The sequence below is a fragment of the Nicotiana sylvestris genome, chromosome 3, assembly GCF_000393655.2.
Source record: "Nicotiana sylvestris chromosome 3, ASM39365v2, whole genome shotgun sequence".
NCBI classification, from domain to species: domain Eukaryota; kingdom Viridiplantae; phylum Streptophyta; class Magnoliopsida; order Solanales; family Solanaceae; genus Nicotiana; species Nicotiana sylvestris.
Genome location: NC_091059.1, coordinates 78,616,231 through 78,631,461, shown reverse-complemented (window position 1 = coordinate 78,631,461; position 15,231 = coordinate 78,616,231). Strand labels below are relative to the sequence as shown.

At 39.2% G+C, this 15,231-nt stretch overlaps 2 protein-coding genes across 2 annotated transcripts; both read right to left on the bottom strand.

The window, feature by feature from the left end:
* Positions 1–11,031: 11,031 nt before the first annotated feature.
* LOC104229268 (stemmadenine O-acetyltransferase-like) lies at positions 11,032–13,143 on the bottom strand. The gene is made up of 3 exons (XM_009781882.2): positions 12,631–13,143; positions 11,667–12,202; positions 11,032–11,574 (listed from the first exon to the last, which is right to left on the bottom strand). The coding sequence occupies exons 2-3, from the start codon at positions 12,079–12,081 to the stop codon at positions 11,246–11,248; spliced, it is 744 nt and encodes a 247-aa protein (XP_009780184.1). The 5' UTR covers positions 12,082–12,202; positions 12,631–13,143; the 3' UTR covers positions 11,032–11,245.
* On the bottom strand, positions 12,128–13,107 carry LOC104229271 (stemmadenine O-acetyltransferase-like). Its single transcript, XM_009781885.1, has 2 exons — positions 12,631–13,107; positions 12,128–12,202 (listed from the first exon to the last, which is right to left on the bottom strand). Exons 1-2 carry the CDS (start codon positions 13,105–13,107, stop codon positions 12,128–12,130), a joined length of 552 nt encoding a protein of 183 aa, XP_009780187.1.
* Positions 13,144–15,231: the final 2,088 nt, after the last annotated feature.

The following is a 15,231-nucleotide window of genomic DNA, read 5'->3' as shown; positions in this document are numbered from 1 at the left end:
TGACACGAATTCCTCGTCAGTATAATAGATGCATCAATGGTTTGCGTCGATCGACCCTCGGCATTGTACACATTATTCTGGATTAGGGCGTACAAACTCTGCATGATAATGTTCAGAGTCCGATTATACTTGATATTTCTTGCATGACTTGAGAATTTATAATTACTCGATGGCTTTTCTTTGTTGGATTAGTATGTGATAGTTCGAGACTCTAATGGATATTTAGTTAAAGAACCACTTATTTATTTTTTATTAATTCATTATTATTGATGTATTTCCTGCCTATTTATACTTTATGCATTTTATTTATTGACCCTTAGTAAGTGTCGATGTCAACCCCTCATTAGTACTTCTTCGAGGTTAGACTAAATACTTACTGGGTACATGTAGTTTATGTACTCATGCTACACTTCTGCACTAATCGTGTAGGATCTGAGGTAGGTGCATTTGGTGCTCATTCAGGTGTGTACCCCGCTACCAGAGACTTAGTGGTAAGCTACTCACTATGCCCATTCTGTAATGCTCGGAGTATCTCCTTGTTGTATTTATTTTCTGTCTATCTTACTCTAGACAGTATAGGAGATTTTTTGTATTTTACTAGTTTTCTCATGCACTCGTGACACCAGATTTTGGAAATATTCTAGTAGACATTTTATGGTTTGAGTATTAAATTCACTATATTACTCTTCCGTTATTTTATGCTTTACTTTACTATAATTACCTATTAATCATTCTCTTATTAAATATAATCAAATACTTTAAAAACATTAAAAAGGACAATTATATGGATAGTTCACCATTGGCTTGCCTATTAGCGACGTTAGGCATCATCACGACCTATAATGGGAATTGGGTCGTGACAATCCGGAAGCATCTTCTGGCAACAATTCTCCTAGCCGGGATCAACTTAGCGAGTGTGACAACCTAGGGGTAGATCTTGGTGCCCACGAATATCGAAAGGGTCATGAAGACCACCTTATTTGAAGTGGTAGACGGTGACATGGGCTACAACTTAACTCTTGGTAGACCATGGTTACATGAGATGAAGGACATACCATCAATATATCACCAACTGCTAAAATTCTTGAATCCAAAGGGAATCAAATAAATAAGAGAAGATCCATTGACAGCAATGGAAATGAACGCGAAATAGGTTTCTAGCAGTAAAGGGAAGGAACTCAACACATAGCAATTACAGGAAATGACGCCTACTCCTGAACCAAGTGAAGATGACAAAAGGGAGGAGTTGTCAGAACTCTAACAGGTACCAAGATATTTTCATGTATCGGAAGAAACTGATACAACCAAAGTCTACGTCAAGAAGAACTCGAACAAGTGGCTTTGTTCGAAAATTCCTGTAGAGAAATTTCACATGGGGATAGGACTCAACCCCGACCTTAGGTCAAGATTTATTGATTTTCTTAAAACTAACATTAATTGTTTCGTGTGGTCGTACGCGGATATGACAAGCATCCCGTTAAAGGTGGTCATGCACAAGATAAGCTTGGACCCAAGCAGAAGAAGCGCCCAATAGCTGACGATAGAAACATGTTACTTGATATCAGTTCAATCCGAGCGGTAAAGTATCTCATCTGTCTAGCTAATGTAGTTGTAGTTCTTAAAAGAATAATAATTTCGAATGTGCGTAGATTATAAAGACTTGAATAAGGCGTGCCTGAAAGACTCGTTCCCACTGGAGAACATCGATCAGATGATTGACGCCATGGTGGGGCACGAGTTAATGAGTTTTCTTGATGCCTATTCAGGGTACAATCAAATTAAGATAAACGTGGAGGATCAGGAAAAAAAATTCGTTCATAACGAACTTTGGCACATATTGTTATAATGTGATGCCCTTTGGGGCTTATAAATGCTAGAGCCACTTATCAGAGGCTCGTGAAAAAGATGTTCGAGAAACAAATAGGTAAAACAACGATAGTGTACATAGATGATATGTTGGTCAAGTCTTTGAATGCAGTCGACAATTTAAAACATCTCCAGGAAACCTTCGATATTCTAAGGAAGTACAACATGAAACTCAACCCCAAAAATTGCGCGTTCGGGGTTATCTCTGGTATGTTCTTGAGTTTTCTGGTGTCACAAATAGGGAGCAAGGTAAATCCCTATAAGATCAAATCCCTCGAGGACATCCCAGACAAGCTGACAAGCGTGAAAGAAGTACAAAGGCTAACAGGGAGATTGGTCGCTCTAAGAAACTTCATTTCTCGATATTCAAAAAAATGTCATCAATTCTTCTCATTTATTAAGAAGAAGAACAACTTCAAATGGACTCCCAAATTCCAACAGGCCTTAAAAGACCTGAAATGTTATCTATCAAGCCCTCCGCTGCTACCAAAGTCAGAGGAAGGCAAACAATTGGTAATATACTTAGCGATCTCGGAGGTAGTAGTAAGTGTCATTCTAGTCTGGGAGGACAAAGGAATGCAATCTCCTGTCTATTATGTTAGCAAGATTATTTTAGAAGCGGAAACTCGTTATCCGCATCTCGAAAAACTGAACTTAGCTCTCATAGTCGCCTTTTGAAAGCTTATGCCTTATTTTTCAGTGTCACCTGATATCCATTGTGAAAACCTTTCCCCTACAGAATGTCCTTCACAAACTCGAGTTGACGGGTCGGTTGGCCAAATGGGCACTTGAAATTAGTGAATTTACTCACAAACCCGATATTACGACTCCCTACTTGTCACGACCAACCATTCCTCCCTTTTTGTGGTCTCAAAATTTTACTCAGTCCAGATCCGTTATTTTGTCATGCCCAATCCTTGATACATCGTTCACTCATCCCAAGTTTCTATATTAGGGATCCTTCGGCCTTGCCTGTAGTTGCGTCGAATGGTGCTTCCCTATCATTTTCTTATAAGAGAATCAGAGAAACCTTGCCCCCAATTTTACCCGTACACAATGTTAAATCATACTTATCATGTAAAAGAGTCATTGCACTCTCATGTGTACCGCTTCAATCCTTTTTAAAATAAGCTTGATTAGGGTGCGCAAGTTTAATTTGTTCTTATTTTGATTTTTTCATGGAAATTATATTATTGCCAGCAAGATGATCTGAAACGGATGTAAATATATAAATGTTCACTCACTTCCTAGGCAATGATTATTTTTACTTCACCTAAAATTTTACTATATTATTATTTACCCTAAAATCGGATAACAGTTGAATTTATATGTGGTTTTAAGGATGTGTGATATACCTTGGTACAAATTAGGAAGAATAAATTAGTACTGAAATAGAATATTAAAGAATAAATGCAAACCAAACAAATTAAACAGCCTTGGCCCTCGAGTTCGATCACCCTTGAACCAAATATGTATCAACTTGCTTAAGAACAGAATAGCAAGACAATGATTACTAGATAATGGCAGTATATTGCTTTGTATTATGTGAATATGATGGTGTTTTACAAATGATCAAACCCCCTTTATATAGTAGGGTAGTCCTACCCTTAATACAATCCTAAATGTAATAAGAAATCTCATGATTAGCTAATTAATCGGTATCTTCTTCATACGTGTCGAGATCTTCATTGTGATACTGGCCCAATCGCGGATATTTTGGCTTTCGGTTATTTGGTTCGGTAGGATTTCCTCGATCTTGCTCGATCTCTATCCCACTCGGTCTTTATCTTAGCTGATCTTGATCTCGATCGGTCTCTGGGTCATGAACTATGCAATCTAATATCGCATCACGGTGCGTATGACATGGGATCGAACTTTGGCCTGCCACATCCCGGTCTCGATTAATCATATAAAAAGGGCAAGCTCAGTTTTGACTATATACACATAGTCCTCTCGTTTCTCAAAGAGAGGAAAATGAGAAATGACGTGAATTTTTCCTATCCCGTTTCGATGTGCCGTGACATAAGCGATGAGCCCGATTATGACATCAACGACAAGTGGGTACTGAAATGTCCCGTCGGTTTGGTTACCAAGGCATTAAATGCCTGTCAGTTGATGGTCGGTCACCAAGGATCTGAACCGCCACCAACAAATTATAAGTACCACCACATTCTTCCCCTTAAACCTTTACGTTCAAAATTTCCTTCATTGCTGCTTCTCTTCAAAAAACCTCTTTGCTCTGCAACTCTTGCTCCCAAATTTCATGAATCTCAAGAAAATCACACATCATTCTAATTTCCTTCCCTTTTATTTTACAATGGCAAAAACTTCTAAAACCGTACCGCAAAAGGAGACTGTCTCCTCTTCACGGCCCGTCGATGACGGAGCTAAGGCGGAACCCCTCTTGAGGATTTTGTTCCAGGAGGGTGCCCTACTGTCGCTGATTTTGGGATTGAATACTCCTCTTCAGTACCCGATCGGTGTGAACCGGTCTCGAGATACATATGCACGATAACCGAAGACATCCTCGAAAAGATTAGAGTGTAACTCGGTGAACAGGATGTTGTAGTTCCTTCTCCTGAGGAATCGAACACCACTTACATGGAGGCGTATCTAAGCGTTTACACTTTCCCCTTCATGATAGGTCCCTTAGACCCCATCATCATTTCCTTTTGCAAGAGGTACAATGTCACTCTCAGCCAAATCTAACCTTCATTCTGGAGAATAGTTATTCTCCTCTGTTTCTTCACAAGAAAAATCGAGGGATGTCCTTTCACACCGATCCTTATGCGCCTTTACAGTCCCCTACTTTATCGAGGAGGGCTGATCAAGATTGATTGTCGAGCCATCAAGGCCCCATTCTTGAGCATAGATGAGTCTCACAACTAAGGTTGGATGGGCTCATTTGTCCGAGTAAGAACTTCGGACCTGATCCTTGTTGAAGACATGCCATTTCTGGAGAAATGGAACATGAACCATGAGTAGTATTTTGTTTCTCCAATTCTATTGTTTTACCTCTTATCTTTTTTCCTTATCTAAAGTTTTTTTGATGTTGCAGCTATAACCCAAGCGTCGAGGCCCGCAATCATGGTAAGGTTCTCTTCTTGAATGGTTATCATTCGGGCCACTTTCTCGAGCTTACTCGTCTTTTTTCATTTGTTGGCCTCAGAAAGAATGTAGAAATGAGGCTCCCAACTTTAAAAGAAATCAGTTCCAAACTACCTGCTCCGAAGCAGGCCAAAGAGAAGAAGAGAAAAGGGGCTCCGAGTTCCCCTATCTCGGAAGAACGAAAGCCAAAGAAAAGGCAAGACCGTAAACCCAAGGGGAGCACCATCGATCTATCTTTGGACTCAATCAGTCGGCTAAGAGACGTGACCGAAGATGAAGAAAAAGAGGAATCAAATCTGGTAGCCCGTGTGCAAGCTGGTGTTTCGATACAAAAGTCCTCCGAACCGGAGGGGGTTGATGAGGGAGCCTCAACCAAAGTTCATAAACAAGTAATAGTTGAGGCCACTTCGTCCCAATCTGAGATGGTCGAGGGAGAAACTAGGGGCGAGGCTTCTCGAGCAGCTGAAGATGTCCCGAGGGACAATCTCGGAGTGATTCATATCTCCGAAGCCCCTCAATTTTCGGATGCCATGATCTATGAGGGAAATATGTTGGAGGGTCTTTCTTGCGAGGGCCCTCAGGAGGCGGTCCATATTCACGACTTCTTGGATGTATTCATATTCGGTTCGTTGGAAGATGTCACTAGGCTTGGTGACTTACCGGTGCCGAAGGAAACACTGTCCCCGGGCGCTACTGGGTCTTCATTGAGCCCAAAACTGGTGGACCGGACCTTGACACCAAGTGTTAGCCCCGACCGTAGGCGGAATATAGTGTTTTGCATACCATAGGATGTCCGAGTCTTCTCTCCTCCCATGGGGATTTACAGCTATATGAGGTGCTTGGTGACCGAGGGAGACCAAGCTATAATGCGGTAGGAGCCGGTTTCCTGTTCAACGAGGCCCAACATGCTTTGAATTGGGTAACTTCGAGGATAATTCCACTATCTCTTTTAAACTTGGAGTCATAGGTAATTCTAACATTTTCTTCCTTATTTGTAGGCTTTAGTATTGCTTCATGAGGCCTTTCTTAGAATCCATGAGGAGCGCAAGGACGAGGTTTGGGACCTCACTGAGAAAAATGATACCTAAAAGCTTCTTAGTGAGAAGCTTCAGGCAGATTTAGTGAAGGCTCGGGATAAGCATGCTGAGATAACCAAACATGTATTCTAAGTGATTCAACATAGTGAAGAAGAATTGGAGATAACGACTAATAATCCAATTCTGTAGGTCCGACAGAGGCTCGAACAGATCGAGGATCTTTAGAAATAAATAGATTCAATTCGAGCCAAGGCTGAAGAGTTTAAGAAGAATATGGATATCTTAGCCTAAAAAAATAGGCCTCCCATGCAGAGTTAGAGTCAGCCGAGTCCCATATTCGGGTTGCAAGAGAGTGATCCTCGGTGCACGCAAAGAAAATCGTGGAGCTTCCATCCCAGTTAGCTAATTTGCTAATGAGCTCGAGGTAGCCAAATTTGAGGTTGCAACGGCCAACACTAAAGCTAACGCTACTGCGGCCCAGTATAAGGTCGATGTTGGGGGCCATCCAGGCGCAGGCCAAAATAATGGTGGATCATGCAAAGTGGCAAGATCGAAAGGAACCCCTCTAGGAAGTCCATGCTCAGGCTTCGATGTATAGGCCGCACTCGAGAATGCCAAAGTAGAGGAAGCCATGGCTCGAAAGCTAGCCTTTCCCTAGGAGGAATCATATAGTTTAAGTGAGTTTGAAGTCGAGGAAGTACTCGAGGATGAAGATGTTGCCTCTGATGCAGACCATACCACTTAGGCCTTTAGGTTTTTTGTTTTTCTCTTGCATCATTCCGAGGCCATTTCGGTCATTGTAGATTTTGTATTAAGCCGATTTAGCCTTTGTAAAAAACTATTGTATATAAATATAAGGCTTTTATTTCTCTTTCGGCTCTGAAGTTTTTTCCCTTTCCTTTATCATTTGTGTTCACAAAGGGTGGAATGCCTTAGCCTGAAATAATGAGGTTGTGTTCGCGGGTTCGAATATACCTTGCTTTAGTTACCTTTCTGGGTTGAGGTGTTATCGGGGTTCGATGTTACCAAAGTTTTCTCTCAAAAATATCTTAAGTTTTAGATGATGTCGAAGGTATCCTTTTAAATCGATTGTAAAATAATTTTTTCTTTTCAAAGGCCTACTTTTGTTACGTATTTCAAATGTCTCTGAACATTGTTAAATTGTAAGTATCCTTTTAGTTTGGGCGTAGCCCAATGAGCTTGCTTTCCCGAATTATCCAGGCATGCCTTAAATAACAATCCCGAGTGGGTATGGTCATGGCCTTTAAAATTCGAGGGTTGCCTAAGAGGTCTTGTACCATCGACGCTCAATAGTTCGATCTATTCAAGTTTATTTTTCGGACGGCAATCCCTGAGTGCGGGAGTGATTATCCGAACTTTTGTTATAATTGGCCCCCTTGAGCGTGTTTCCATAATAGATCGAAACTATTGAATTGTAAAGTAGAAAAACTTTTTCTAAGATATGAGATAATTTCAAGGAAAAATACTTATCTTTATTCTTGTGAAAAATGATTATACATGCATACATGTTTTGCGCCAGGGCTCGAGCAACCTATGCGGGAACGTTTTGTTTGACCGTTTAGCCCTTACAACAAATCTCACCTATCCAGACCCCGCTATTATGAAGTAATTTCGTCACAACAAAGTTGACATCCAAGAGAAATGCCCTCAGTATTCGAGTGTCCACTGTTTCCTGAGCTCGAGAGTTAGCCCCGTGCCTAGGTATACCTTCTGATCGGGCAGATGTTCGATCCGCACGACCTGCTCCAGTTCTTCGACCGTTGAGTTGGTAGCATCAAAATCATCGGGGGCGATGAAAGATTGAGGAACCCTGAAGTCATTATCTTTGTCAATCCCTTGCTTGTACGATTGGGTCGAAGCTGGCATTGATGATTGTTATTTGGATTTCAAACTTGAGTCCTTTGTCGATGAAAGTGTTGATATCAGAATTACTTCATCGACGACAAACATCTCCATCGTGGGGGGTTGTTCCCCCTAAACCGTTTTTATCACCTTTGGTGTTGGGAATTTTAATACCCAGTGAAGTGTTGAAGGTACGACCCTCATGTTATAGATCCATAGTCTTCCCAACAGGGCGTTTTATCTCATGGCCCCCTCGATTACATAGAACCTAGTTTCCTGGATGGTACCGGCAACGTTCACCGAAAATATCATTTCTCCTTTAGTAGTTTCGCAACTCATGTTGAACCCATTCAGCACTCGAGTCGCAGGTATGATCTGGTCTTGGGATCGAGTTGTTCCACTATCCTCAACCGAATGATGTTGGCTGAGCTACCTGTATCAATTGGCACACGCTTAACTCTAGTTTTATTCATAAGTACAGAGATTACCAGTGCATCATTATGAGGATGCATGATTCCTTCTGCGTCCACGTTGTTGAAAGATAGAGTCTCTTTCTGGTAAGTAATCCCGAGTTTATTTTTCTCTTGTGATCGACACTTTGGTTCATTTGATCATCAGACATTGAGAAACATCGACCCATCCGATGATCATATGGATGACTGCTGAGGTTCATCCTGAACGTTTAGTTTGTTGGAATCCCTGTTTCTGAAGTGATTTTTAGCTCGGTCACTCAGAAATTCTTGAAGATGATCATCGTTGAACAAACATGCTACTTCCTCTCTCGGTGTCCATATGTGCCATGATATTTGCATATTTGGTTGGGATCCTTTTGTGCTGGATTAGTTTGCAAAGGTCGAGGCCACTTGGTAACTTTGATGCATCCAATGACCGATACGATGGCAGTTGCATCCACATTAAAGTTGTACTCCAATAATCGTGTTGCTTCTTTGGGACCGATGGATCTATCGATGCCGTTCTTACTCATGAGTCCCCGTAAAAGTTTACCTCAATCATTTTCCACTTATTTCGTGCAGAATTTTACCCAGATCCGTTGCATCTACGGTCTCTATTGTACGACTGATATCAATCTCTATTTGACCTTGGTTCTTGGTTGTTATCCCTCTTGATTCTATCTATGGGCCTGATAAGATAAACAGACCTAGAAGGAGCCCCCAATTGATCATCCTCGACCCTGATCTTCGATTGATACCGATTGTGTACATTGGCCCAAGTGACAGTTTGGTATTTGATCAAATTCGGCTTCAACTGCTGTGAAGCTACTGAACTTCGAACGTTGAGACATTGAGTGAAAGCTTGAAAAGCCCAATCATCGGTGACCGATGGCAGATCCATCCGTTCTATTTGGAATCGAGACACGAATTCTCTGAGCATCTCGTTTTCCTTTTGGCTTACCTTGAAAATGTCCGACTTCCTTGTTGCGACCTTGATGGCCCCGACGTGTGCCTTTACAAAAGAATCTGCAAGCATAGCAAATGAATCAATAGAATTAGGTGGTAAATTATAATACCATATCATAGCAGCCATCGATAGAGTCTCTCCGAATTTCTTCAACAAGACGGATTCGATCTCGTCATCTTCCAAGTCATTTCCTTTGATAGCACACATGGATGAGGTGATGTGTTTGATTGGATCAGTCATCCCGTTATACTTACAAATCATTGGCATACAGAACTTCTTAGGGATCGACTTCAAAGCTGCACTCGGGAGGGAGGGGGAGGTTTTTGTACAAACTTTTTGGAATCTAGTCCTTTCAATATTGATGGTGCCCCCAGGATTTGGTCGACCCTGGAGTTATAGATTTCCACCTTATTATTGTTTTCCTTGATCTTCTTTTCTTCTTTCTTGATTTACTTTACCAGTTCTTCAAGCATCTTTATGATAGCACGATTGGTCTTCGATAACCCTTTTGTTCGATTTCCTCGAAACCGATTCGATCCTGTGTACAATTTCCTAGGATGACTCGAGTTCGACCCTGCTCGGTTTGTGGTTCTTATTTTGGAGCTAGGCTATTGCTGCCTGTCGAGCCTACAACATTTCGAAGATCACTCGCAGGATGATCCCTCCATCTTCACCACCACGTGTGCTCTGAATAGCTGATCGGGCATCCCCGCAGATGCTGCTTTCGGGATCGATGACCAAATTTCCATTGATGGCTACATGTGAATTGTCGTCGATCGGATCTACAGCCAGAATTTCATCAAGGCCAGCAGGGGGTACAACGTTTCCAGGTGTAACATTCTCCTTTACGCCGTGGTGGCTGAGATCATTGTGAATGTGTTGAGGTGCTAACTGAGAGTTTGACATTTTTTAATCCTGTAATCAAAGATACTTCAAAGAGCAAGTGTAAAATAATATGTTACAAAAATTTGTTCCAGGTAACCACTATTATCCTTAGCCCTACGGTGGACGCTAAATTATTTACCCTATAATCGGATTACAATTGAATTTATACGCGGTGTTAAGGATATGTGATATAACTTGGTACAAATTGGGAAGAATAAATTATTATTGAAATAGAAAATTAAAGAATAAATGCAGATTACACAAATTGAACAGCCTTGGCACTCGATATCGATCACCCTTGAACCAAACATGTATCAACTCGTTGAAGAACAGAATAGAAGACAGTGATAACTAGAGAATGGCTATATATTGCTTTGTATTGCGTGAATATGATGATGTTTTACAAATGATCAGACCATTTTATATAGTAGGAGAGCCCTACCCTTAATACAATCCTAAAGTAAGAAATCCAATTATTAGCTAATTAATCGGCCTCTTCTTGATACGTGCCAAGATTTTTGCCGTGATCCTCGCCCGATCGCGGATATTTTGGCTTTCCGTTATTTGGATCGGTAAGCTTCCCTCAATCTTGCTCGATCTCTATCTTGCTCGGTCTTGATCTTCGCTGATCTCGATCTTGATTGGTCTTTGGGTCATGAACTCGGCAATCTAATTTCGCATCACGGTCTGGTATGACATGGGGTCGAACCTTGATCTACCATGTCCCGGTCTTGATTAATCATATAAAAAGGGTAAGCCCGATTTTGACCGTATACAATTATATGTATTTAATAGGACGCCACTAATAAGTAAAGATACCAGCAAAAGTACTAAAACAAGGATTTGGGCCTGGTTAAATGAAAATGCGTACTTCATTTGAAACACCGCAGTATATTATTGGAAAACTAAGCACACAATAGATAATGAAAAATGCAAGAGAACATACAATGGAGAGAGAACATTTATGTCAGCCAAATTTAGTAAGATGCATAACACTTCTCTCTCACTTCCAAGACACATTTGTAGAAAGTTGATAATTTCTTTGAACCTTTCTCCAAATGAGCCATTTATTTGCAAATACTTGGATTTGGCTTGGCATATGCGAGAAACTCTGGATCCTTTTCCACAACCCTAATCTCTTCATCATCAGATGCAATCCACAACTCTATCCCCTCTTTGCATGCACTTTCTAAAAAGACAAACTGATGTTTGGATCGAATATTAGCAGCATCCAAATCCCCCATATGAGCTACCCAAACAGGCTTTTGCCAACCATAATTAACATCATATATTCCCATATTGCACCAGCTTGTGAATCTGAAAATCTTTATCTTCTCATTTGTTGACACACTAAACAACTCGTTGAGGGTCGTGAGTGTAGACTCGCTCTCTATTTCTGTTGAAAACATAATTAAGTAAATGAAAATATGCTCTTTCTCTGAAAAAAATTACATTTTCAGATGAAATGATTACGCAGTTCAAAAGTACCTTTAACGTTCTCCGCCGTTAATCGCGCAAACACCTCCCTTAGCATTATTGCCAAATCAGGCAACTCCATGCTGGCATCCAAAAGGTCATAAAATGCAATGGGTATCCATAGAAGGTTTCCAAAAATGTTTTGCGGCAAAGGTGGATCAACGCGAGGCCTTAAATTTGCAACATGCGTGATCGCTAAAGTCTTTGGTACATCTGTAAGGAATTTAGAGGCTGCTGCAATCCGTTTGCAAAGAAAAGCTGTTAACGCTTCAATCTTAGATGGAAAAGGAACACTTTGGCTAGATGTGTTAGCTTTGAGAGCTTTTATGGCTTTGGAGTCGAACAAGAACCTTCTCATTGGCGATTTTGAGCCTTGGAAATAGAAGTTCTCCAAATTCCTTATGAACTTAGTTGGTAATGAATCCATTGGAGGGAATAGAGAGATTGCTGAGGTGAAGTCTGGATCTAGTGTTTTATCGATCACCTTCACCCTGGGTAAGCTTGGCCCATGTTTTCAAGAAAGCACTCATTGCAGATGCATCTACAACCTGTTAGTAGAAATTCAGATTAAAAAAAAGTCAAACGAATTTATAGAGTCGAAAAAAGGCTATTCATAACATTCATTTTTTTCATGACCAAACATGTTCTTTTAAATTAAAAACCTAAATTTAATAAAAACTAGAAATTCTAAGTCATTTTTGACTTTCGATGTGAGACAAACCCACTTCAGTTTTCATTTATATTACTCCCTCTCTTTCATTTATGTGACGTAGTTTGACATGGCACGAAGTTAAAAAAAATATTTTGATTGTTGAGCTTTCAATTTGTTCGACTATAGAAAACTTTTCATCGAGAGTAAATGAGTTAGATGGAAAGTTTGAATGCGTCATTTTCATTGAAACTAATTAATAAGGAAAGTGTGCCACATGACTTGAAACGGAGGGACTAGTACAAATTAAACTATTGAAAAGTCAACCTTGTGAAGCATGCAAACTCCAATGGCTCTTCCACCGCATTCAAATGTGGTGGTTTGTACAGCAAGGAGAGATTGACAATTCTGTTCGAGGCAGTTTCCTTTGCATGGAAGGAACTTGTTAAGGAACGGAATATCAGGATTTTCAAGAAACTTAGAGAGATGGAAGTTTGCTTGAGCTTCCATATATACAACTCCATCGTCATTGCACTCAATGGAGTTTAAGTCTTTGAATCTACCGGCAAGAGGAAAGTAATAACTCAGGGTTTCAGCAAGAGATTTCTTAAGGAGATCTGAAGCCAAGGTTTTTTCTTTATTCAAGTGGTCATAAACAACGTTGGCATTATTGTTGAAGAGAATGACTGGGATGTAGGAAGATGGACTAAACTGGTCAATGAAAGAGATTTGGTAGTTCCTTAGGTGCTGAGGAGTTGGTATAGAGGGTTTGATGTTTTCCTTGGAAAGAACTTTAACATCCATAATTTCAAATTTTGGAAATACACTGAATTTTGTGATAATCACTAGTATCTCTTTGACGGCTTTTAAAGGAAATCCAAGTGTGTTGTTGGTGGCATAAAAAAAATCCATAAAAGAATACCTAACTTTTTGGTGTACCGAATTTATCGGTGAGCAAACTCAAACTCAAACTCAAACTCAAACTTAAACTTAAACTTATACTTATGTAATTTTTAAATTTTATACTCCTTAACTCAACTACAAAATTAATAAAAGAGAATTTGCACTATAGGAGTTATTGGTCATATCTTTGATCTATACGCTGTTTTAATTGATATTTATTTAATTTTAAAAAAAATTATACTTCTTATTATGGTACAAGTGCAACATGCATACTCTAAGACTAGTTATATTAAAAGCACGAAGGTCCTTCGCAAAATGTCATTCACCTTTTTTACCCCTTAAAACTAAATTTATCTCGGGAAAACATCATCATTATGTAATTTTTCTTATATTTAGGACATTGAAATCAAACAAAAAAAATTTATCAAAATTTTTCTTATTTGCATTAAGTATGGGATTTCAAACGTTAATTATGTGTTTAAACATGAAAACTTGAAGGGTTCTAATTTATTGCTTTCTAACATAATAATGACAAAAGGAAATAGAGTTTCAATAATTAATTATAAAGTTCTAACACTTTATGAAAGTTAACGTGACCGATCTCTTATCTAGATCTATATATTGTATTAAAAGGAGGATATTATGCATTGTGGATAAGTCAAGTGACAAGCTAAAAAGAAGCCACTTGGCAATTTTAGGACACCATTAATAACTAGGAATTAGAAAGGGAACATAATTAATGAAAGTAGTTGAATGAATAAGAAATAATCTAAATTGATCTTAGACAAATATAATCTATATAACTATATCTATATCTATACATATCCGCTCATAAATTTATTTCTATATTAGCTAGAACTATGTAGGTAAAGAATTAATTAAAAAAAACTATGATAGAAAAAATAAAATATAGAAAGACGTAAATTGAGATAACTTCTAACTATTTATAGAAAGACGTAAGCAAGAAAGAATTAATCTTAGATATTTGGAATCAATCTTGAGCTTCTTGAACTTCTTGTTATTCTTGAAAATAAGTTCATATGCTTGGACTTGAGCTCTAAAATATGATTTTGACCAAAATTAATAAAATTTAACATCGACTCTGCATTTTCATTCACTTACCCAATGATTGTAGATGAAAATTTCCTCTCCAAATCACCTCTTATCGGGTAAAAGATTCAAAATATCAAAGAATGAGCTAAAATCCAAAAATTTCAATTCTTAACCCAGCTGCAGATGTTGCATTTGTGATCAAAAGTTCGCAATTACGGATATTCGAAATTTGCGACCAAAAGTTCGCAATTGAGACCACATGTTCGCAAATGCGACAAAACGTTCACCATTGCTATAGTTTGCAATTGCAACAAAAAGTTCGGAACTGCGAAGTACCACCACCAGTAATCCCAAACATCGCCAAAATAATCTGAAACCACCCCGAAACTCATCCGGAACCTCCCGGACACAAATCATATATGAATTTTAATAGTAAAATACGCTACGGACCTGCTCGTACACTCAAAACACTGAATATAGAAAGTCATGACCCAATATTGACCATGGTCAAACTCCAAATTCTTTAACTTAACTAGTCTCTCAACCAGTGATCCAAAACATACCCAAGTCCCTAGGGACCCCATCAAATTATACCAATAAGTCCCAAAACATTACACGAACCTACTCAAGACTTCAAATCACGAAACATAACATCAAAACCACAATTCGCACTTCAATTCATGCTTAATGAACTATGAATTTTCAACTTTTATAACTCGTGCCGAATCGTATCAAATCATCCCAGAATGACGTCAAATTTTTCATGCAAGTCCCAAATGACACAGCGGAGCTATTCCAAATTACAAAAATACAATGTGAAGGTGATATCAATAAAGTCAATTTTCGCAAAAATGCAAATTCAAACCTTTCAACTTACGTCAAAATGCAACAAATCAACTTACGGACCTCCAAATCCAAATCTGGCAAACGCCTAAGTCTAGAATCACCATACAAAGCTATTGGAATCATTAA